Source organism: Chiloscyllium plagiosum, unplaced genomic scaffold (genome assembly GCF_037043375.1).
Source record: "Chiloscyllium plagiosum isolate Xiang-an unplaced genomic scaffold, Cpla_swu_hap1 HiC_scaffold_9, whole genome shotgun sequence".
In the NCBI taxonomy this organism is placed as follows: Eukaryota; Metazoa; Chordata; class Chondrichthyes; order Orectolobiformes; family Hemiscylliidae; genus Chiloscyllium; species Chiloscyllium plagiosum.
This window is the reverse complement of record NW_028270147.1, coordinates 666,310-691,882: the sequence shown is the minus strand read 5'-3', so window position 1 is coordinate 691,882 and position 25,573 is coordinate 666,310. Positions and strand designations below refer to the sequence as shown.

General features: G+C 50.7%; 1 protein-coding gene across 7 annotated transcripts in view; it reads right to left on the bottom strand.

Moving 5' to 3' along the window:
- Positions 1 to 25,573, bottom strand: part of col11a1a (collagen, type XI, alpha 1a) — a 490,074-nt gene that overhangs the window by 109,557 nt on the left and 354,944 nt on the right. For all 7 annotated transcript variants that reach the window (XM_087990322.1, XM_087990323.1, XM_087990324.1 and 4 more), the window contains 7 exons: positions 20,333 to 20,377; positions 18,719 to 18,772; positions 18,580 to 18,624; positions 16,080 to 16,133; positions 15,161 to 15,214; positions 6,198 to 6,251; positions 3,755 to 3,862 (listed from right to left, as the gene is read on the bottom strand). In XM_087990322.1, the coding sequence (XP_087846448.1) occupies positions 3,755 to 3,862; positions 6,198 to 6,251; positions 15,161 to 15,214; positions 16,080 to 16,133; positions 18,580 to 18,624; positions 18,719 to 18,772; positions 20,333 to 20,377 (414 nt within the window). The remainder of the gene's footprint in view (positions 1 to 3,754; positions 3,863 to 6,197; positions 6,252 to 15,160; positions 15,215 to 16,079; positions 16,134 to 18,579; positions 18,625 to 18,718; positions 18,773 to 20,332; positions 20,378 to 25,573) is intronic.

Sequence of the window (25,573 nt, the reverse complement as noted above, 5' to 3'; positions counted from 1 at the left end):
AGCTTTAACAAAAAACTCATTCGGGCCTCCCCTACCTTTTCAGACTCCAGGCACAAGTCCCCTCCACAATCCCTGATTGGCCCAACCCAGATCTCGAGAGATTCAGAAAGTAGGCCATCAGGTGAACACATCAGTTTACCAGGGGGATGTGATATTATAAGGAAAGAAAAGGCAAGTACTTTTGAAAGGGTGAAATTTGTAAAAGTTGACATTGTAAAAGTAGAAGTACATGTGTATTTGTACAAGGAACACAGAGAGGCAGCATGCAGGTAATAGCAAATGTCATGTTCAGCATGACTCGCCACTCCTCAGATACTGAAGCAGTCCATGTTTAAACGCAACAAGATCTGGATAATAACCAGGCTTGGGCTGATAAGTGGCAAGTAACATTTATGCCACAAAAAAAATGCCAGGCTATGACCATCACCAGTAAGAGAAATCTAACCAACACCCCTTGACATTCAGTAGAGTTATCATCACTGAACCCCCTACTATCAACATTCAGCAACTCAACTGGACTTACCACATAAACACAGTGGCTACAAGAGCAGGTCAGAGTTCCAGAACTCCCGCCAGATTTTAAGGGGTTTCCCCCTTGTTCCTGCCATTACAACCCTACCCACCCTCCCAGTAACTCACCTCCTGAAACCCAAAGCCTGTCCACCATCTACAAGGCACAAGTCAGGAGTGTGATGGAATACTCCCCACTGCCCTGGATGGGTTCAACTCCAACAACACACAAGAAGCTTGACACCATCCAGGGGCAAAGCAGCCCCCGCTTGATTGACACCACATCCACAAACATCCCCTCCCTCCCCCACCGACGCTCAGTAGCAGCAGGGTGTACTATCTACAAGATGCACTGCAGAAATTCATCAATGTTCCTTCGACAGCACCTTCCAAACCCACGAACATTTCCATCTAGAAGGACAAGGGCAGCAGGTACATGGGAACATCATCCATACGTTTCCCCTCCAAGCCATTCACCATCCTGACTTGGAAATATGTCGCCATTCCTTCACTGTCACTGGGTCAGAATCCTGGAATTCCCTCCCTAATGGCATTTTGAGTCAACCTACAGCACTGCAGCGTCTCGAGAAGGCACTTCACCCCCACCTTCTCAAGGGGCAACTAGGGATGGGTGATAAATGCTGGGCCCAGCCAGTGACAACCTTGTCCTATGAATGAATAAGAAAAAAAGTTGGCCTTTAACCCAAGGGGTCTGGGGGACAGTAACAATTGGCCTGGTGTTTGGGGAGCAGATGGCTGGGATACAGTGGGCTGTAATGAAGGGAGCATGGACCTGCTGTGCAGTAGGGCAATGATGGTCCACCTGATGGCACACTGGGTCCAGGGGGCTGTCCTGTAACATGGGGCTGAGTAAATTGGGTCAACATTATCTGAAATTCAGAAGAATTAGGGGGATTGAGGATCTCATTGATACATCCAGGATTCTGATAAGCTTTGATGGGGTTGATATTTAGATTGAACTCCTCCCCTCCATTCTGTGAACAACAGTTTAAATACCACCAAGACAGATAGCGAAATTGGAATTCAATAACAATTGGGAATTTAAAGCTAGTGAAATGGGGACCATGGAACACTGTCAATCGTCATTAAAAACCCATCAAGTTAATTAATGTCCTGTACAGAAGGAAATCTGCTATCCTTACCTGGTCGAGCCAAATTGTGACTCCAGACCCACCGCAATGTAGGTGACTGTTAACTGTCCTCTGGGCAATTAGGAATTGGTGAGACATAGTTGCCTAGCCAGTGATGTCACGTCCTATGAACCAATTTTTTAAAAAGTGACTTTTCGTTTCTGGGAATTGAGAGATATGGGAAGCACATGGGAAGGTGGAGTTGAAGCCTATGATTGGCTATGTTAGTATTGGTACAGGAAGTTAAAAGAGATTAATTAGATTGACAGATCAGTGGCAGATGGAGTTTAGCCCTAATAAATGGGAGGTGATCCACTTTGGGAAAAGGAACAAGACAAGAGAATACTCTATGAATGACAGGACACTAGGAAGCTCAAAGGGATCTTGGGGTGTGTGTCCACAGATCCCTGAAGGTGGCAGGACAGGTTAAAAGATGGTTAAGAAGGTACATGGGATCATTACCTTTATTCGTCAAGGAATTGAATATAAGAGGTGAAAGGTTATATTGGAGCTGTACAGGACTGTGATGAAGTGATAGGCTGGAGTACTGTGTGCAGTTCTGGTCGCCACACGATAGGAAGGATGGGATTGTACTGGAGGGGGGCAGTGGAGATTCACTAGGATACTGCCTGGGACGGAGTATTTCAGCGATGGGGAGAGGCTGGATAAGCTCAGAGTGTTTGCTTTGAAGTGTAGAAAGTTGAGGGGGGCCTGATAGAGGTGTGTAAGGTGATAAAGGGCATGGATTGAGAGAAGTTGTTCCCTTTAATTAAAGGGACAATAAATGATATAATTTTAAAGTGAAAGGCAAGAGATTTAGAGGGGATTTGAAGAAAAGATTTTTCACCCAGAGGGTGGTAGGGGTCCGGAATGAACTGCCTGGGAGGAACGTTGAGGCAAAAAACATCTCGAAACCTTTAACAAGGACTTGGATGAGCAACTGATATATCGTAGCATTCAAGGCTATGGGACTAGTGCAGGAAAGTGGGATGATTGTAGACAGGACAGTGCTGACTTGATGGGCCGAAGGGCATCGGCTGTGCTGGATGATTAAGGCCAGGTGAAGACCATTTGACCCTTTGAATCTGCTCCATTTGTAAAGTTTGCAGTTTGGGTCGACATGAGGCTGTGGGGAAAGTGGGCAGTGGGTAGAATTTTGGAGAATTGGGGGTTGGGTGCTTGGAGCTGATTGGGCAGGGGAAGCAGGGATTTGCATGGTTGGAGACATTTGCAGTTGAGTAGTTGGGGGGGGGGAATGGGGTTGGGGTTGGGGTTGGGGTTGGGGGGGATGGGGATGGGGTTGGGGCAGTTTGGAGTTTGCACAGCTTGAGAGTTTTGGGGCTTTTACATTGTTTAGGATTTCAGGAATTAAACATTGGGGCAAGAAATTTTGGGGAATGTATTGTTGGGGAAGTTGCTTGCTTTAGAAGTGGTTGATTTAATTAATCCGGGGGCAGGAGAATCTGGAGATTATGTAACCCGAGTGAACGAGTGACAAGATATCAGGGCACGACACACGACTGGGATTGATCCATCCCTACTGACTGACAAACACCAGAGACCATTGGACCATCAGAAACGGAACAGGAATAGGCCATTTGGCCCCTCGAGCTTGCTCTCTCATTCAATACTCTCATGACCGATTCGACATTCCTCACGTCCACTTTCCCTCCCTTTTTCCCAGAACCTTTGATTTCCCCGACTGACCAAGAATCTCTCTCTCTCAGCCTTAAATATACACAAGGCCTCTGCCCCCACAGCTCCCTTTGGCAAGGAATTCCAAAGACTCACAACCCTCTGAGGGAAGAAATTCCTCCTCATCTCAGTCTTGAATTGGTGTCCCTTTATTCTGAGGCAGTGTCCACTGGGCCGAGACTGTCCCCATGAGGGGGACCATCCTCTCAGCATTGACCGTGTCAAGCTCCTTCAGAATCCTCAATGAGGTCACCCCCTCACCCCTCACTCTTCTAAACTCCAGTGAGTAGACTCCCAATCTGTTTGACCCCTCCATACCAGGGATCATGCTAGTGAACCTTCTCTGAAGTAGCATCCATTGAAGTAGCATCCTTTGTTAAATATCCTGCAAGACTCACCTTAGCACCTTCTTTTCCAGCTGCTCCGGGGAGGCCTTGTTCCCCTGGTGGTCCAGGAGGTCCTGGGTGCCCTCGCTCACCTAACGGCCCGGTCTCTCCTGTTGGACCCTAACACCAGCAACAAGAGGACACAGGTCACCATGAAGGGAGCAAGATCGTTCAAAAACTGTCATTAACATATCATTAACATTGGTAACATATAATTGGAATACATTAAACAGTGAGCTTTCTCTCTGAAACAGAGAAGTCATTCTGAAATTAAAGCCAGAATCGAGTGTGGTGCTGGAAAAGCACAGCAGGTTCAGGCAGTATCCGAGGAGCAGGAACATCGACGAAGGGAATTCCTGATGAAGGGCTCCGGCCCCGAAACGTTGATTCTCCTGCTCCTCGGATGCTGTCTGACCTGCTGTGCTTTTCCAGCACCATACTCTCGACCCTGATCTCCAGCATCTGTCGTCCTCACTTTCTCCTGAAATTAAAGCCATTCCATGTCGATTGGCTGAAACTATTAATGATTTCTAATGGACAGGTCTAATTTCTCTCAACAGTTCTTTCTAAAGTGAAGGATAAGCTCTCAAATTTTGCACAAGATTTATTGACAAGAATTAACAATCCATTGGAAAACGTCTGAGCAGGATCATATTTTCATGTCAGTTCTTGGGATTCTCCCTGGGTCTGATAGAAACCTTTCTCTCTGACTGCAGGAACAGGAACTTGAACAGAGAGGCTCTGATGGTCAGGAAAAGCTGGACAGGCAGGAGGCTGTTTGCTCCTGAACAAAGACAGTGGAGGGTCTGACCTGAGAGAGATAGACAGAAGGTGTTCCACCATCACCATCCTGCCCACCGTGTTACAGAGACCAGACTCAGGGCCATCAATATCAGACAATCCCAAAGAAATCCCAATGCAATCACAAACACAAAACAGGAATCTGCAGAGGGTCATTCCACAGTGAGACTGAACCAAACCGCAGAACAGTGGAGTCCTGTCACCAATGACACTTCTGCATCACCCATACTCCAGTTATCATGGAATCCTGAATGAATCAGGCAATTAGTGGGTGATAAGCTACCCTCCCCAACCATCCTGAGTTTCATCTTAAACCCCAGTGATCTCAGAAAGGAAATGGATTCTTATGAAAAGATTAAGTTGTCGATAGGGTAAGGGTGGTGGAGTGGAAGGAGCTAAATTATTCATGAAGAGAGCTATCACAGACCCAATGGGCTGAGTGGCCTCCTTCTCTACTAGAGCTGTTCTGCTGGGGTGGCACGTTGGCTCAGTGGTTAGCACTGTTCCCTCACATTGCCAGGGACCTGGGTTCAATTCCCACCTTGGGCAACTGTCTGTGTGGCGTTTGCACATTCTCCCTGTCTCCAGGTGCTCCGGTTTCCTCCCACAATCTAAAGATGTGCTGGTTAGGTGAATTGGCCATGCTAAATTGTCCATAGTGTTCGGTGCATTAGTCGGGGAAATGGCTCTGGGTGGGTTGCTCTTCGGAGGGTCAGTGTGGACTTGTTGGGCTGGAGGGAATCTTATCTAATCTAAAGATTGGACCACTCACTGGGTAGTCACGTGACCCAATGATAATGGAGTCTGTGACCAATCACAATGTTCTATCTCTCAATGAGCCCAGACAGGAGGTGATGAACCCCACTCCCCACCCAACCTCCATCTCCCAATTGGGGAGAGCTTTGGGAACCATCGATCCAAAGTCCCCTGTTCCTCCTGAACTCGCTGTAATCTCCACACGTCACATCTCCAATTACTCAGATCCTGGAGCCCAGCATGTGGTGTCCTGAGAAAAATCACTCATTTCCATTTGAAAGTATCAACATGAACAGCCTCCACTCTCTCTCCCTGGAGTCTGCTCCAATGATTACCCACGATCACTCTGGAATATTGATCCCTGGATCACACTGGAATAGTGATCCCCAGATCATTCTGGAATCTGTCCCTTGGAGGTCAGGCTCTGCAGGGTTTCCTGACCTGGATACAGTGAGGCAGCTGGTCAGGAAGGACCTGATCCAATCCCCTTAGAGTCTAAACATAATGACTGGATCAATTCCCAACCATCGCTGCTCCATAACACCCTGCAGAGTAACTCTGAGATTCCGTGAGGGATTGGAGACGGGTTGTGGAAACTGCTTGATAATGGAGTGGTCACTGCCCAGACCTCAACTACTGTTGTCCCAGAGTGTGAGCTCTTGGCCCTAAAGACCAGACACAAGGAGTCTTCACACTCGGATCAGAGATTAGTCCCATGTCAGGGATGGGTTGTTAACTGACACCACTCCCCAGATTATCAACAGAAGACACTCCCCAGAGTTCCATGTTCCAGTTCAGTTTGACAGTTCAATTAATAGTTGACAGGGAGCAGACTGCTGGACAGTGACACACGCTGACAGCTGTCCCCCCCGGAATCTATCAGCGAGAAGTGTCCTACCTGCGGTCCCACAACACCTCCTGGACCAGGGGGCCCAGTCTTGCCTTGGAAACCCTGAAAAACAAAAATATTATTATTTTAATATTAGGATACAGTACTAATGGGGACAGATCCGTCCCTGTATAACGCTGGGGTACAGTACTAGTGGGGATAGGTCTGTCACTGTGTAACACTGGGGTCAGTACTGGTGGGGACAGGTCTGTCAGTGTATAACACTGGGGTACAGTACTGGTAGGGACAGGTCTGTCACTGTATAACACTGGGGTACAGTACTGGTGGGGACAGGTCTGTCACTGTATAACACTGGGGTACAGTACTGGTGGGGACAGGTCTGTCAGTGTATAACACTGGGGTCAGTACTGGTGGGGACAGGTCTGTCACTGTATAACACTGGGGTACAGTACTGGTGGGGACAGGTCTGTCACTGTATAACACTAGGGTCAGTACTGGTGGGGACAGGTCTGTCACTGTATAACACTGGGGTACAGTACTGGCGTGGGACAGGTCTGTCACTATATAACACTAGGGTCAGTACTGGTGGGGACAGGTCTGTCACTGTATAACACTGGGGTACAGTACTGGTGCGGGACAGGCCTGTCACTGTATAACACTGGGGTGCAGTACTGGTGGGGACAGGTCTGTCACTGTATAACACTGGGGTACAGTACTGGTGGGGACAGGTCTGTCACTGTATAACACTGGGGTACAGTACTGGTGGGGACAGGTCTGTCCCTATATAACACTGGGGTACAGTACTGATGGGGACAGGTCTGTCACTGTATAACACTGGGGTACAGTACTGGTGGGGACAGGTCTGTCGCTGTATAATACTGGGGTACAGTACTGGTGGGGACAGGTCTGTCACTGTATAACACTGGGGTACAGTACTGGTGGGGACAGGTCTGTCACTGTATAACACTGGGGTACAGTACTGGTGGGGACAGGTCTGTCGCTGTATAACACTGGGGTACAGTACTGGTGCGGGATAGGTCTGTCACTGTATAACACTGGGATACAGTACTGGTGGGGACAGGTCTGTCACTGTATAACACTAGGATCAGTACTGGTGGGGACAGGTCTGTTTCTGTATAACACTGGGGTACAGTACTGGTGTGGGACAGGTCTGTCACTGTATAACACTGGGGTACAGTACTGGTGGGGACAGGTCTGTCACTGTATAACACTGGGGTACAGTACTGGTGGGGACAGGTCTGTCACTGTATAACACTGGGGTACAGTACTGGTGGGGACAGGTCTGTCACTGTATAACACTGGGGTACAGTACTGGTGGGGACAGGTCTGTCACTGTATAACACTGGGGTACAGTACTGGTGGGGACAGGTCTGTCACTGTATAACACTGGGGTCAGTACTGGTGGGGACAGGTCTGTCACTGTATAACACTAGGATCAGTACTGGTGGGGACAGGTCTGTTTCTGTATAACACTGGGGTACAGTACTGGTGGGGACAGGTCTGTCACTGTATAACACTGGGGTACAGTACTGGTGGGGACAGGACTGTCACTGTATAACACTGGGGTACAGTACTGGTGGGGATAAGTCTGTTTCTGTATAACACTGGGGTACAGTACTGGTGGGGACAGGTCTGTCACTGTATAACACTGGGGTACAGTACTGGTGGGGACAGGTCGGACACTGTATAACACTGGGGTACAGTACTGGTGGGGACAGGTCTGTCGCTGTATAACACTAGAGTACAGTACTGGTGGGGACCGGTCTGTCACTGTATAACACTAGGATCAGTACTGGTGGGGACAGGTCTGTTTCTGTATAACACTGGGGTACAGTACTGGTGGGGACAGGTCTGTCATTGTATAACACTGGGGTACAGTACTGGTGGGGACAGGTCTGTCACTGTATAACACTAGGATCAGTACTGGTGGGGACAGGTCTGTTTCTGTATAACACTGGGGTACAGTACTGGTGGGGACAGGTCTGTCACTGTATAACACTGGGGTACAGTACTGGTGGGGACAGGTCTGTCACTGTATAACACTGGGGTACAGTACTGGTGGGGACAGGTCTGTCACTGTATAACACTGGGGTACAGTACTGGTGGGGACAGGTCTGTCACTGTATAACACTGGGGTACAGTACTGGTGTGGGACAGGTCTGTCACTGTATAACACTGGGGTACAGTACTGGTGGGGACAGGTCTGTCACTGTATAACACTGGGGTACAGTACTGGTGGGGACAGGTCTGTCACTGTATAACACTGGGGTCAGTACTGGTGGGGACAAGTCAGTCAGTTTATAACACTGGGATACAGTACTGGTGTGGGACAGGTCTGTCACTATATAACACTAGGGTCAGTACTGGTGGGGACAGGTCTGTCACTGTATAACACTGGGATGCAGTACTGGTGGGGACAGGTCTGTCACTGTATAACACTAGGATCAGTACTGGTGGGGACAGGTCTGTTTCTGTATAACACTGGGGTACAGTACTGGTGGGGACAGGTCTGTCACTGTATAACACTGGGGTACAGTACTGGTGGGGACAGGTCTGTCACTGTATAACACTGGGGTACAGTACTGGTGGGGATAAGTCTGTTTCTGTATAACACTGGGGTACAGTACTGGTGGGGACAGGTCTGTCACTGTATAACACTGGGGTACAGTACTGGTGGGGACAGATCTGTCACTGTATAACACTGGGGTACAGTACTGGTGGGGATAAGTCTGTTTCTGTATAACACTGGGGTACAGTACTGGTGCGGGATAGGTCTGTCACTGTATAACACTGGGGTTCAGTACTGGTGCGGGACAGGTCTGTCGCTGTATAACACTGGGGTACAGTACTGGTGGGGACAGATCCATCACTGTATAACACTGGGGTACAGTACTGGTGGGGACAGGTCTGTCCCTGTATAACACTGGGGTGCAGTACTGGTGGGGACAGATCCATCACTGTATAACACTGGGGTACAGTACTGGTGGGGACAGGTCTGTCACTGTATAACACTGGGGTACAGTACAGGTGGGGACAGGTCTGTCCCTGTATAACAATGGGATACAGTACTGGTGGGGACAGGTCTGTCTCTGTATAACATTGGGGTACAGTACTGGTGGGGACAGATCCATCACTGTATAACACTGGGGTACAGTACTGGTGGGGATAGGTCTGTCCCTGTATAACACTGGGGTACAGTACAGGTGGGGACAGGTCTGTCCCTGTATAACACTGGGGTACAGTACTGGTGGGGACAGGTCTATCACTGTATAACACTGGGGTACAGTACTGGTGGGGACAGGTCTGTCCCTGTATAACACTGGGGTACAGTACTGGTCGGGACAGGTCTGTCACTGTATAACACTGGGGTACAGTACTGGTGGGGACAGGTCTGTCACTGTATAACACTGGGGTACAGTACTGGTGGGGACAGGTCTGTCACTGTATAACACTGGGGTGCAGTACTGGTGGGGACAGGTCTGTCACTGTATAACACTGGGGTGCAGTACTGGTGCAGGACAGGTCGGTCACTGTATAACACTGGGGTACAGTACTGGTGGGGACAGGTCTGTCGCTGTATAACATTAGAGTACAGTACTGGTGGGGACCGGTCTGTCACTGTATAACACTAGGATCAGTACTGGTGGGGACAGGTCTGTCACTGTATAACACTGGGGTACAGTACTGGTGCGGGATAGGTCTGTCACTGTATAACACTAGGATCAGTACTGGTGGGGACAGGTCTGTTTCTGTATAACACTGGGGTACAGTACTGGTAGGGACAGGTCTGTCACTGTATAACACTGGGATACAGTACTGGTGGGGACAGGTCTGTCACTGTATAACACTAGGATCAGTACTGGTGGGGACAGGTCTGTTTCTGTATAACACTGGGGTACAGTACTGGTGTGGGACAGGTCTGTCACTGTATAACACTGGGGTACAGTACTGGTGGGGACAGGTCTGTCACTATATAACACTGGGGTACAGTACTGGTGGGGACAGGTCTGTCACTGTATAACACTGGGGTACAGTACTGGTGGGGACAAGTCAGTCAATTTATAACACTGGGTACAGTACTGGTGGGGACAGGTCTGTTTCTGTATAACACTGGGATACAGTACTGGTGGGGACAGGTCGGTCACTGTATAACACTGGGGTGCAGTACTGGTGGGGACAGGTCTGTCACTGTATAACACTGGGGTGCAGTACTGGTGCAGGACAGGTCAATCACTGTATAACACTGGGGTACAGTACTGGTGGGGACAGATCCATCACTGTATAACACTGGGGTACAGTACTGGTGGGGACAGGTCTGTCTCTGTATAACACTGGGGTACAGTACTGGTGGGGACAGGTCTGTCACTGTATAACACTAGGATCAGTACTGGTGGGGACAGGTCTGTTTCTGTATAACACTGGGGTACAGTACTGGTGGGGACAGGTCTGTTTCTGTATAACACTGGGATACAGTACTGGTGGGGACAGGTCGGTCACTGTATAACACTGGGGTACAGTACTGGTGTGGGACAGGTCTGTCACTGTATAACACTGGGGTACAGTACTGGTGGGGACAGGTCTGTCACTGTATAACACTGGGGTACAGTACTGGTGGGGACAGGTCGGTCACTGTATAACACTGGGGTACAGGTCTGTCACTGTATAACACTGGCGTACAGTACTGGTGGGGACAGGTCTGTCACTGTATAACACTGGGGTACAGTACTGGTGGGGACAGGTCGGTCACTGTATAACACTGGGGTACAATACTGGTGGGGACAGGTCTGTCACTGTATAACACTGGGGTACAGTACTGGTGGGGACAGGTCTGTCACTGTATAACACTGGGGTACAGTACTGGTGGGGACAGGTCTGTCACTGTATAACACTGGGGTGCAGTACTGGTGGGGACAGGTCTGTCACTGTATAACACTGGGGTACAGTACTGGTGGGGACAGGTCTGTCACTGTATAACACTGGGGTACAGTACTGGTGGGGACAGGTCTGTCACTGTATAACACTGGGGGACAGTACTGGTGGGGACAGGTCTGTCACTGTATAACACTGGGGTGCAGTACTGGTGGGGACAGGTCTGTCACTGTATAACACTGGGGTACAGTACTGGTGGGGACAGGTCTGTCACTGTATAACACTGGGGTACAGTACTGGTGGGGACAGGTCTGTCACTGTATAACACTGGGGGACAGTACTGGTGGGGACAGGTCTGTCACTGTATAACACTGGGGTACAGTACTGGTGCAGACGGATCTGTCAGTGTAAAACACTGGGTTCATAGAGTCCTACAGCTCACAGACCGGCCCTTTGGCCCAAATTGGTCCATGCTGAGCAAAATGTCCATCCACACTAACCCCATTTCCCTGCACTTGGCCAATATGCTTCTCATCCTATCCTATCCATGTATTTGTCCAAATGTCTTTTAAATGTTCATGTACCCGCCTCAACCACTTCCACTGTCAGCTCATTCCATATGCGGACCACCCCCTGTGTAAATGGTTGCCCCTCAGGTTCCCTTTTATTCTTTCCCCTCTAACTTTAAACCGATGCCCTGTAGTCCTTGATTCCCCAACCCTGGGAAAAAGACTGAGTGCACACATCCTATCCATACCTCACATAATCTTGTACACATGCATAAAATTCCCCCTCAGTCTCCTATTCTCTAAAGAAGTAAGTCCTAGCTTTGTTCAACCTCTCTCTATAACTCAGACCATTGACTCCTTGTAAATTTCTTCTGCACTCTCCTGTTTAATAACATCCTTCTTATAAGGTGACCACAACTGAACACAGTACTCGAAGTGCGGCCTCACCAACGTCCTGTACAACTGCAACATAACTTCCCAACTTCTATCCTCAATGCCCTGACTGATGAAGGCCAGTGTGCCAAAACCCTTCTTCACTGCCCTGTCTACCTGGGACTCCACTTTCAGAGAACCATGCACCTGAACTCCAAGGTCTATGACTCTTGATGTCACAAGGAATTAAGGGCTACGGGGAGAATGCGGGTAAGTGGAGTTTAAATGCCCATCAGCCATGATTGAATGGCGGAGTGGACTCGATGGGCCGAATGGCCTTACTTCCACTCCTATGTCTTATGGTCTTATAGTCTTAAGGTCCCTCTGTCCCACTACACTCCTTACGGCCCGACCATTCACCATGAAATCCCTACCTTGATTTGACTTTCCAAAATACAAGACTTCACACTTATCGATATTAAACTCCATTTACTATTTCTCGGCCCACTTTCCCAGCTGATCAAGGTCCTGCTGTAATTTCTGATTTAGTGATCATAACAAGGTATGTCAGGTGGACCTCAGAATATGAGTTCCCTGATTGGGGCTGTTAATCTGGTTCACTTCGGGCTGACAGATATAAACAGGAGTGTCAGGGGTTCTGTTTTCTCTGCAAGTTGGCTCTGAGGGAATTGGACTGATGTGAAGGACTCTCCACCTGTAAATAAAAGGGGGACTTGGTGACAGAATACCAGTCTCTGGAGTTATTTCTTTGTGCAGTTCTGGTAGTGAGCAGAACATATTAAATCAAGAAATTATGTCAATCTTGCAAATTTTTTTTTATTGTTAAAATGAGTTATTCTTTCTTTTGCAGTTAATATTTCAAGAAAAATTCATGCCCCACATTTGACTGTGAGTACGTGTCTACGTGTGTGTGTGTGTGTGTGTTGGTCTATGTGTGCCTGTGTTTGATAAAGTGTGTGCAAGTGGGGCTGGACAGTGGTTAGCACTGCTGCCTCACAGCGCCAGGGCCCCAGGTTCAATTCCACCCTCGGGTGACTGTGTGGGGTTTGCACATTCTTCCGAGGTCTGTGTGGGTTTCCTCCGGGTGCTCCGGTTTCCACCCACAGTCCAAAGCTGTGCAGGTCAGGGTGGATTGGCCATAGGAAATGAAGGGTTACAGGGATGGGGTGGGTCTGGGTGGGATACTCTACTGCGGGTCACTGTGGATTCAGTGGATCAAATGGCCTGCTTCCACACTGTGGGAGACTGTATGATTCTGAGGGAGGGAGGGTGTATGTGCACATGCATGTTTATCATTTGTCATGGGATTTTTCATGCACCTGTCGTCCATTTTCCGGGATCCCATTGTCATGTGTATGTGTTTCCCACAGAACCCAGAGAGGAACAATCCTCTCCTATTATTCTAACAGACCAACTGACAGTGTTCTCATTGTCACTTACTCCTTCGAAGTCACACATGGTTACTATTCAAACCTTGCTGTCCTTCTGACAACTGCCTCAATCAAACAAACAAACAAACAAACAAACAATCTAGAAAAGATTCTTGACTTTAATTCTCACACAAACTCTAGGTTTCACTCTCAAAGCCGATCATAACTTGCCTGAAGGCTGTTTGGAAATATCTGTGATGCCTGTCAAGGTAGAATTGCCCATCAGAAACTTCGATGAGACAAAAATCCAAATTTCTCAAACACTTGCTTTGCATTGACTCCCTGAGCAGGTGTATCCCATTCTGTAATACCCAATATCCAGCAACAACCTGAACACAATCTAAAATTACTGTTTAATCTTCCATACTCAGGGCCTTGCAGGCCGGTCGATACAACCCAGCCTCGTCATTGATGCTGGGAGGAAAGGGTTATTCTAATGAATCTGCACTGCCCCCTCCCAGGCCAGTCTCCCCTTCCTGAGGAGCAGGATACTGACCGTCCAAACATTGGAATTAGGGACTGATGTAGGCCATTCAGTCCCTCAAACCTGCTCCTTTTCTGAATAGGATTGTGGCTCATCTGATTGCAGCCTTGACTCCAGGTTCCCACCTATGCTCAGTCACCTTTGACCTTCATTTGTCAATCTACCAACCTCAAACGTCCACCTAAGAAATATCCAATGGCCCAACCTCCACTACTGCCTTGGGAAGGGACCCATAAATTCTTGGGAAATAACACTCCTCCTCACCATGTGTCTTCAATGGGAGACCCTTCATTACTAACCCATGTCCCCTCACTCTAGACCCTTGTACAAGGGGAAGCATTCTCTCAGTCTCCATCCTGACAAGGTCCCTCGGGATCTGATAGGTTTCAATAAGATCCCTCACATTCTTCATCACCCCAATGGATACAGGTCCAGCCTGTTCATCCTTCCCTCATTAGATAACCCCCTCACCCCAGGAATCACTCGAGTGAACTTTCTCTGAACTGCTCCTAATGTAATGATATCCTTTTATAACTGAGCAATCCAGGACTGTGCCCAGTGTTCCCGTGGTCTCACCACCATCCAGTACATTTTAAACTGTAAGAAAACATCCCCAGTTTTACAATTTGTTCCTCTCAAACATTCCAGTTCTCTTCCTGATCACTCTCTGACCCTGTTTCCTGACCTTGTTGATGAACCAGGACCCACAAATCCCTCTGTACTGCACAGCTGCGCAATCCCTCTCCGTTTTTATGAAACACTGCTCTCCCTGGAGAAGTCGACAATTTCCCACAATACACTCTATCTGACAAATACTTTCCCACTCACTCAGTTTTTGCTCCTTACGGATCTCCTGATATTCTCTTCACAACTCCTCACTTTCTTACCTTTTAGCCACCAGCAAGTTTCAGACCTCCTGTCCTAGTCATTGGTATAAATTATAACATGTTGAGTCCCGAGCTCTGATTGCTCTCAAACTGAAAGTGACCTATTTAGGGTTACTCTCTATTGGTCACTCAATCCTTGATCCATGTTAATCTGTCACCTACCCTCCACCCACCCAAGATTTCTCATTTTACTTATAACTATTCAAGTAGCACCTTATCAAATGTCTTTGAGAAATGTAAATATATCAGTTATTCACAATGTTTATTCCACCTCAAAGTTCTAATAAATTTATATAAACATTCTTTCTTAATGCCATGTGGCCCCCAACCAAAGAGCAGCTTCACTGCCCCCTTTCCCTGTACCAGCCTCTCCGGTAAAAAGCAGGATTCTCGTCCCAGTGACAGGAGTTATACTCACAGTCTCGCCCCTCTGTCCAGGATGTCCTGGTAATCCATCCTTACCAGCGGGTCCCTGCAAACACATGAACGTGTAGAGCTCAGAGAGGCGAGGTGTAGGAATGGTATGAACACAGAGGGATGGCACAAGATGAGAGTTTAAATCCCAGGCTGACATGGGGGCCCATGCCCATTGGCTGCAGTGTCAGAGAGAACCCTATATCTCCTTGTTCTGGGATCATTAGATTGAAAGCAGGTGATTAACTGAGACACTAGTAACATCTTCCCCAGATCAAATAGAAAGCCCATTGGCTGAGAGCCCCAGCCAATCAGAGCATGCAGCTTCTGCCAGTGCTACACCAGGGGTAGGGGTAGGGGTAGGGGTAGGGGTGGGGGTGGGGGTGGGGGTGGTCAGGGGAGCTGGGGGAAGGGGTGTGATGGTAGATAACCCTTTGACCTCTCCAAATGTTCAGGATGACCAATGGAGCCAAGCCACAGGAGAGTGAGGCAGAGGTAGAGAATAGGCAAGAGATAGTGAGGGGAGCAGGTGGAGGGTAGGACAGGTGAGGTGCAGAACCGAGGGGAACGGAAAGGGGTCGGGGACAGCAGGCGAGAGGGGCAAAGTGTCAGTGAGGTTAGCCAGCTCCTGGGGAAAGCAGGGCTCAGTGAGTAACAGATCGCGCTGGTTGTAAGTCCTACCAATTCGATCTGACCATGAAACCTTCAGCTTTCCCTCCCGAGGATACGCAACAAGAATGTGGCTCCAAAGGCAGTGGGATCTTCCTATACACATTCAGATCAGGTACCAAGGTTCTGATTGGGCCTTGATGCAGTGTTTACTTGGGAAGCTGGAGGTTTGGTTTCTGCATTGGAATGGAATGGAGCCCAGGCCGGGGCCAGGCTGCTCAGGAATCTCCACAGAAAGGGAACAGTTTACTTACTGGAGGCCCTTTCGGCCCGGCAAATCCAGTGGGGCCCTGGGGTCCTGGAGGTCCCTGAGAAAACAAACAGAATAAAGATGAAACATTACAGAGCCTGGGAATGTCTCTTGGAACACAGGTATCCCTCACAGGCTGGAGGGTCCACACCATGTCCCTGTCAGCTCCAAGCAGCTCACATGGTCCTTATGTCCAGAGCCTGAAGATGGAGCCAACATCGGACTGACCGCCCCATCTCAGTGACCAGCTCAGATTGTCAGATGGTGATTAGACAATGAGCTGTTTCCATCAAACCAGGCCCAACCTACTCGACCTTTCCCCTTTTGGGAAATGTCTCTCAGTCGAGACATCAGCCAAGAGAACCTTCTGGAAGTAAAGGAACTGGAACTGTATCCAGGAGACTATCGGCAACAGCCTCCACTCCCTCGGTCACAATATTCAGCTCTGAACTCGACTAACATCATCGGCTCTCCCCACCCTCCAGCCCCTACACCCCTCCCTCTCTCTGTAACCCCCTCCAGCACCTACACCCCCTCCCTATCTCTGTCACCTCCTCCAGCCCTTACACCCCTCCCTATCTCTGTAACCCCCTCCAGCCCCTTCACCCCCTCCCTATCTCTGTAACCCCCTCCAGCCCCTACACCCCTCCCTATCTCTATAACCCCCTCCAGCCCCTACACCCCCTCCCTATCTCTATAACCCCCTCCAGCCCCTACACCCCCTCGCTATCGCTGTAACCCCCTCCAGCCCCTACACCCCCTCCCTATCTCTATAACCCCCTCCAGCCCCTACACCCCTCCCTCTCTCTGTAACCCCCTCCAGCCCCGACACCCCCTCCCTATCTCTGTCACCTCCTCCAGCCCCTACACCCCTCCCTATCTCTGTAACCCCCTCCAGCCCCTTCACCCCCTCCCTATCTCTGTAACCCCCTCCAGCCCCTACACCCGTCCCTATCTCTATAACCCCCTCCAGCCCCTACACCCCCTCCCTATCTCTATAACCCCCTCCAGCCCCTACACCCCCTCGCTATCGCTGTAACCCCCTCCAGCCCCTACACCCCCTCCCTATCTCTGTAACCCCCTCCAGCACCTACATCCCTCCCTCTCTCTGTAACCTCTTCCAGCCCCTACACCCCCTCCATATCTCTGTAACCCCCTCCAGCCCCTACACCCCCTCCCTATCTCTGTAACCTCCTCCAGCCCCTACACCCCCTCCCTATCGCTGTAACCTCCTCCAGCCCCTACACCCCCTCTCTATCTCTGTTACCCCCTCCAGCCCCTACACCCCCTCCCTATCTCTGTAACCCCCTCCAGCACCTACATCCCTCCCTCTCTCTGTAACCTCTTCCAGCCCCTACACCCCCTCCATATCTCTGTAACCCCCTCCAATCCCTACACCCCCTCGCTATCGCTGTAACCCCCTCCAGCCCCTACACCCCCTCCCTATCTCTGTAACCTCCTCCAGCCCCTACACCCCCTCCCTATCGCTGTAACCTCCTCCAGCCCCTACACCCCCTCCCTATCTCTGTAACCCCCTCCAGCACCTACATCCCTCCCTCTCTTTGTAACCTCTTCCAGCCCCTACACCCCCTCCATATCTCTGTAACCCCCTCCAATCCCTACACCCCCTCCCTATCTCTGTAACCTCCTCCAGCCCCTACACCCCCTCCCTATCGCTGTAACCTCCTCCAGCCCCTACACCCCCTCCCTATCTCTGTAACCCCCTCCAGCCCCTACACCCCCTCCTTATCTCTGTAACCTCCTCCAGCCCCTGCACCCCTCCCTCTCTCTGTAACCTCATCCAGCCCCGACACCCCCTCCCTCTCTCTGTAACCTCTTCCAGCCCCGACACCCCCTCCCTATCTCTGTAACCCCCTCTAGACCCTACACCCCTCCCTATCTCTATAACCCCTCCAGCCCCTACACCCCCTCCCTATCTCTGTAACCCCCTCCAGCCCCTACACCCCCTCCCTATCTCTATAACCTCCTCCAGCCCCTACACCCCCTCCCTATCTCTATAACCTCCTCCAGCCCCTACACCCCCTCCTGATCTCTGTAACCCCCTCCAGCCCCTACACCCCCTCCCTATCTCTGTAACCTACACCAGCCCCTACACCCCCTCCCTATCTCTGTAACCTCTTGCTTTATTTTCCTCAAATGGCTTTGAGGCTGTAATTCCCTCAAGGCTGCTATATAAATGCAAATTGTAGTTGCTGTGAAGATGTTGGATGTGTTAGTCGGAGACAGATCATTCACTAAATCCCTGAAGCAGTGCCTGGGTCACAGCGTGTCGAGGTGAAACAGCCAGTGGGAGCTGCTTCACTGCTGATGCTCCTCAGTGAGGAACTGAAAGCTGGACGGGGATAGAGAGGGGACACAAGCTCCCGTCAGGTTCCAGACGGTTTGGAGATCCATTCGATCCTGTCAGGGAGCAGAACCAGCTCAAAGGACCAGATCATTGACAGGATGGGCGTCCACTTGTCAGTCACGGACACCTCACTTACCCTTTCCCCAGGCCCACCAGGGGGACCGTCACTTCCAGATGTTCCCTAAGGACACACAGAGACAACACACAGTCAATCTCAGCAACGGGTGAAGGTGAGAAATGATTCCGTATCCTCAGTGATCCCACTCAGTCCGTACCTTTGCTCCTGGTTTTCCAGTGGGACCTCTTGGGCCACGACCTCCACGTGGACCCTGCAAAACATTCACCACAAACCGTGAAAGATTCAGACAGAAATAAATGGGTGAGCTTTTACTGTCGAGGTGGAGGGCTTTCCCAACACGCTCCTTAATTGGAGGATAAATAACTTCACGACACACAGTGATGATGTCAACCACAGCAAACTGGGCAACTCCACCTCATTCCATAATCAGTTTCACAAAAACACAAACTCATTCTGTAATTCCCTCCAGTTCTGAGGAATTTCGGGATTTTCCCATTAATCAAAGTCACAGCAGAATGCTTGTCTGGATATCGATGGCAGGAGGAACCTGTTGATAAAAAGATGTTTGGTTCTTGCCACTCGATCTTGTTCAGTCCCGAAACAAAAACATCGGAAACAGGTCAATCACTTATAGACAGCTACTGAATTATTCTTCAAGACTTTTATATGTTTAATTCCTCTTTTCCCATTAGATCTCTTTCATTTCTTTCAGAATCCACTCTCTCTTTCCCTCTCAGGTGCTTTCTGTGCATCTGATTGGATCCTAATTGACCAGTTTTCTTTGTGGTCATTCTGGATTTTGGAGCCATCCTTCATCATCATTAGTTGAGCAGTCACTCAGGCCGAGGAGCTGGAGAAGCTAGGATTGTTCTCTGTGGAGCAGAGAAAGTTCTGGAGGGGATTAACCGAGGTGTTTAAAATCAGGAAGTGAGATTGATTGAGTAAATTGGGAGTGACTCTGTTTCTGCCCTCCTTCTGCCCAGTTTCTCAGGTTCTCAGTCCTTCTTAAACCCGATGCTTTCCTGCCCATTGTGTGCGTCAAACACAAAAAATAGGAGCAAGAGTAGGCCATTCGGCCCTTTGAGCCTGTTCCAGCATCCAATATGATCATGGCTGATCATCCAACTCAGTCCCCTGGTCCTGATTTCTTCCCCATGCTCTTTGATCCCTTCATCCATAAGAAGTTTATATAACTCCTTCTGAGGCAGAGAATTCCACAGGCTTCCCACTCGCTGGGTGAAGAGATTTCTCTTTGTCTCAGTCTCCTCATCTCCTCATGGTATACCCTGGTTCTGGAGTCTCTGGTCACTGGGAAAATCTTTCTAGCATCTCTCCTGTCTTGTCCTGTTAGAATTCCAACAGAGATCCCTCTCTGAACTCTTCTAAACTCCAGTGAACACACTCTCTCTTCATCCCATCAGTCCTGCCAGCACAGGAATCAGTCTAGGAAACCTCCCTGCACCCCCTCCTTCCCTGACAGCCTTTAGTAAACTGTCACTCAACTCCCGACAACATCCCCCTTTTCCCCAGAGAACAAAAGGCAGTGCTGTCTAAGTCCAGACCCAGTGCGAAGCCTCCAGCAGAAAACAGGCATTTGTTCAACTCTGTGATCAGTTTGGAATCAAACATCCAAATGAGTTCATCCTATGATTCACAGCAGCTTTGACAATATCAATACCTTCGTTAACTGACATTTTACCAAGCCGATTGTAAATATTCAGATCTAGTCAACACAAAGACCGCTGTAGTCCCCAGCCGCCTCAGTAGCTGGTAAAGCCATTTCTGAGGGGGCACAGTGACAAATACTTACGGTCGGACCCCTCTGTCCTCTCGGGCCAGATTTACCAGGAACACCCTGTCAATCAAAGAGAAAATATAATTAATTGAAAATTCATACAGGGAACAGGCAAATAGGATACCCAATGCCAACACAGTGACATAGAGCATCGTGTTCAGAGGGTCAGTACTGAGGGAGTGCTGCACTGTCAGACGGTCAGTACTGAGGGAGTGCTGCACTGTCAGAGGGTCAGTGCTGAGGGAGTGACGCACTGTCAGAGGGTCAGTGCTGAGGGAGTGCCGCACTGTCAGTGGGTCAGTGCTGAGGGAATGCCGCACTGTCGGAGGGTCAGTACTGAGGGAGTGCCGCACTGTCGGAGGGTCAGTACTGAGGGAGTGCCGCACTGTCGGAGGGTCAGTGCTGAGGGAGTGTCGCACTGTCAGAGGGTCAGTGCTGAGGGAGTGTCGCACTGTCAGAGGGTCAGTGCTGAGGGAGTGCCGCACTGTCAGAGGGTCAGTGCTGAGGGAGTGCCGCACTGTCAGAGGGTCAGTGCTGAGGGAGTGCCGCACTGTCAGAGGGTCAGTGCTGAGGGAGTGCCGCACTGTCAGAGGGTCAGTGCTGAGGGAGTGCCGCACTGTCAGCGGGTCAGTACTGAGGGAGTGCTGTACTGTCAGAGGGTCAGTGCTGAGGGAGTGCCGCACTGTCAGAAGGTCAGTGCTGAGGGAGTGCCGCACTGTGGGAGGGTCAGTGCTGAGGGAGTGCCGCACTGTCAGAGGTCTGTGCTTAGGGAGTGCTGTACTGTCAGAGGGTCAGTGCTGAGGGAGTGACGCGCTATGGGAGGGTCAGTGCTGAGGGAATGCCACACTGTCAGAGGGTCAGTACTGAGGGAGTGCCGTACTGTCAGAGGGTTAGTACTGAGGGAGTGCCGTACTGTCAGAGGGTTAGTGCAGATACAATGGGCGGAAAGGCTCTAGATCTCTGCAGTGATGTCGTGACAGGTGCTGTGGCAATGGAATAAACAATGATTCTGCAGAAATCATGTTATTTCCCATAAAGGGAAAGCTTTGTCACCTCGTTTCCGGCCCCCCCACTGACAGTCGATTTTTCAGCCTCTGTTTGATTGGTGAATTGCCACTGGCCTTGGAACAGTAATGAGCTCACTAACGTTCCCTGAGGTGAGAGGCTGGAATAAGTTCCTTAATTGCTTCAAGGGCTTTCATAAAGTCTCTGGTGATTCTCAACCATCTGAAATGAGGCCAGCCGTCCCACTGGGGGATCAGATTAAAGTCACTGTCAGCCCTTGTTGTCCAATGCTGTCAGGATGAGATGAGCTGTTCTGTAAATTGCAGCAATTGACATGTTCCTTCCATCAGTAAACTGCCTGCCTGTGACCCCTCCACCCCCTCCATTCATTCACACCATCAACGAGTGACCTGTCCACACCTGCTCCCTCCCAGCTGCTGCCCACATCAATAATTCCAGCTCCGGCATTCCGATTAATCAGAGCCTGACTCATCCTGCACTCCCTCAACATCTGGTTTAACCCTCTCCTCACCATCTCCAGCTGGGACACAATGGAGTACCTCTGTTCGACAATATTCTCATGGTGTCTGGCTGGTTCACCTCTCGTCATTCCTGTTACCTCCTCCAGCCCCTACACCCCTCCCTATCCCTGTAACCTCCTCCAGACCCTACACCCCTCCCTATCCCTGTAACCTCCTCCAGACCCTACACCCCTCCCTATCCCTGTAACCTCCTCCAGACCCTACACCCCTCCCTATCCCTGTAACCTCCTCCAGACCCTACACCCCTCCCTATCCCTGTAACCTCCTCCAGACCCTACACCCCTCCCTATCCCTGTAACCTCCTCCAGACCCTACACCCCTCCCTATCCCTGTAACCTCCTCCAGACCCTACACCCCTCCCTATCCCTGTAACCTCCTCCAGCCCCTATACCTCTCCCTGTCTCTGTAACCTCTTCTAGCCCCTTCACCCCTCCCCATCGCAGTCACCTCCTCCAACCCCTACAACCCCTCCCTATCTCTGTAACCTCCACCAGCCCCTACACCCCCTCCCTATCTCTGTAACCCCCTCCAGCCCCTACACCCCCTCCTATCTCTGTAACCTCTTCTAGCCCCTTCACCCCTCCCCATCGCAGTCACCTCCTCCAGCCCCTACACCCCCTCCCTATCTCTGTCACCTCCTCCAGACCCTACACCCCCTCCCTATCTCTGTAACCTCCTCCAGCCCCTACACCCCCTCCCTATCTCTGTAACCCCCTCCAGCCCCTACACCCCTCCATATCTCAGTCACCTCCTCCAGCCCCGACACACCCTCCCTATCTCTGTAACCCCCTCCAGCCCATACACTCTGTATGGGTCGCTGTCGTGAACACTGTGTGGTTCGCTGTAGTGCACACTGTGTGGATCGCTGTCGTGAACACTGTGTGGGTCACTGTCGTTCACACTGTGTGTATCGCTGTTGTGAACACTGTGTGGATCGCTGCCGTGAACACTGTGTGGGTCGCTGTCGTTCATACTGTGTGGATCGCTGTAGTGCACACTGTGTGGATCGCTGTAGTGCACACTGTGTGGGTCGCTGTCGTGAACACTGTGTGGGTCGCTGTCGTGAACACTGTGTGGGCCGCTGTCGTGAACACGGTGTGGATCGCTGACGTGAACACGGTGTGGATCGCTGTCGTGAACACTGTGTGGACCGCTGTCGTGCACACTGTGTGGGTCGCTGTCGTGAACACTGTGTGGGTCGCAGTCGTGAACACTGTGTGGGTCGCTGTTGTGAACACGGTGTGGATCACTGTCGTGAACACTGTGTGGGTCGCTGTCGTGAACACTGTGTGGATCGCTGTCGTGCACACTGTGTGGGTCGCTGTCGTGAACACTGTGTAGATCACTGTCGTGAACACTGTGTGGGTCGCTGTCGTGAACACTGTGTGGATCGCTGTCGTGAACACTGTGTGGATCGCTGTAGTGAACACTGTGTGGATCGCTGTAGTGCACACTGTGTGGATCACTGTCGTGCACACTGTGTGGGTCGCTGTCGTGCACACTGTGTGGATCACTGTAGTGAACACTGTGTGGGTCGCTGTCGTGAACACTGTGTGGGTCGCTGTCGTGAACACTGTGTGGGTCGCTGTCGTGAACACTGTGTGGGTCGCTGTCGTGAACACGGTGTGGATCGCTGACGTGAACACGGTGTGGATCGCTGTCGTGAACACTGTGTGGACCGCTGTCGTGCACACTGTGTGGGTCGCTGTCGTGAACACTGTGTGGGTCGCAGTCGTGAACACTGTGTGGGTCGCTGTTGTGAACACGGTGTGGATCACTGTCGTGAACACTGTGTGGGTCGCTGTCGTGAACACTGTGTGGATCGCTGTCGTGCACACTGTGTGGGTCGCTGTCGTGAACACTGTGTAGATCACTGTCGTGAACACTGTGTGGGTCGCTGTCGTGAACACTGTGTGGATCGCTGTCGTGAACACTGTGTGGATCGCTGTAGTGAACACTGTGTGGATCGCTGTAGTGCACACTGTGTGGATCACTGTCGTGCACACTGTGTGGGTCGCTGTCGTGCACACTGTGTGGATCACTGTAGTGAACACTGTGTGGATCGCTGTCGTGCACACTGTGTGGATCGCTATCGTGAACACTGTGTGGATCGCTGTCGTGCACACTGTGTGGATCGCTGTCGTGCACACTGTGTGGATCGCTGTCGTGAACACTGTGTGGATCGCTGTAGTGAACACTGTGTGGATCGCTGTAGTGCATACTGTGTGGATCGCTATCGTGCACACTGTGTGGATCGCTGTCGTGAACACTGTGTGGATCGCTGTAGTGCACACTGTGTGTATCGCTGTAGTGCATACTGTGTGGATCGCTATCGTGCACACTGTGTGGATCGCTGTCGTGAACACTGTGTGGATCGCTGTAGTGCATACTGTGTGGATCGCTATCGTGCACACTGTGTGGATCGCTGTCGTGCACACTGTGTGGATCGCTGTAGTGAACACTGTGTGGATCGCTGTAGTGAACACTGTGTGGATCGCTGTCGTGAACACTGTGTGGATCGCTGTCGTGAACACTGTGTGGATCGCTGTAGTGAACACTGTGTGGATCGCTGTCGTGAACACTGTGTGGATCGCTGTAGTGAACACTGTGTGGATCGCTGTAGTGAACACTGTGTGGATCGCTGTCGTGAACACTGTGTGGATCGCTGTAGTGAACACTGTGTGGATCGCTGTAGTGCACACTGTGTGGATCGCTATCGTGCACACTGTGTGGATCGCTGTCGTGAACACTGTGTGGATCGCTGTAGTGAACACTGTGTGGATCGCTGTCGTGAACACTGTGTGGATCGCTGTAGTGAACACTGTGTGGATCACGGTCGTGAACACTGTGTGGATCGCTGTAGTGCACACTGTGTGGATCGCTGTAGTGCACACTGTGTGGATCGCTGTCGTGCACACTGTGTTGATCGCTGTCGTGCACACTGTGTGAATCGCTGTCCTGAACACTGTGTGGATCGCTGTAGTGCACACTGTGTGGATCGCTGTAGTGCACACTGTGTGGATCGCTGATGTGCACACTGTGTGGATCGCTGTAGTGCACACTGTGTGGGTCGCTGTCGTGAACACTGTGTGGGTCGCTGTCGTGAACACTGTGTGGGTCGCTGTCGTGAACACGGTGTGGATCGCTGACGTGAACACGGTGTGGATCGCTGTCGTGAACACTGTGTGGACCGCTGTCGTGCACACTGTGTGGGTCGCTGTCGTGAACACTGTGTGGGTCGCAGTCGTGAACACTGTGTGGGTCGCTGTTGTGAACACGGTGTGGATCACTGTCGTGAACACTGTGTGGGTCGCTGTCGTGAACACTGTGTGGATCGCTGTCGTGCACACTGTGTGGGTCGCTGTCGTGCACACTGTGTTGATCGCTGTCGTGCACACTGTGTGAATCGCTGTCCTGAACACTGTGTGGATCGCTGTAGTGCACACTGTGTGGATCGCTGTAGTGCACACTGTGTGGATCGCTGATGTGCACACTGTGTGGATCGCTGTAGTGCACACTGTGTGGGTCGCTGTCGTGAACACTGTGTGGGTCGCTGTCGTGAACACGGTGTGGATCGCTGACGTGAACACGGTGTGGATCGCTGTCGTGAACACTGTGTGGACCGCTGTCGTGCACACTGTGTGGGTCGCTGTCGTGAACACTGTGTGGGTCGCAGTCGTGAACACTGTGTGGGTCGCTGTTGTGAACA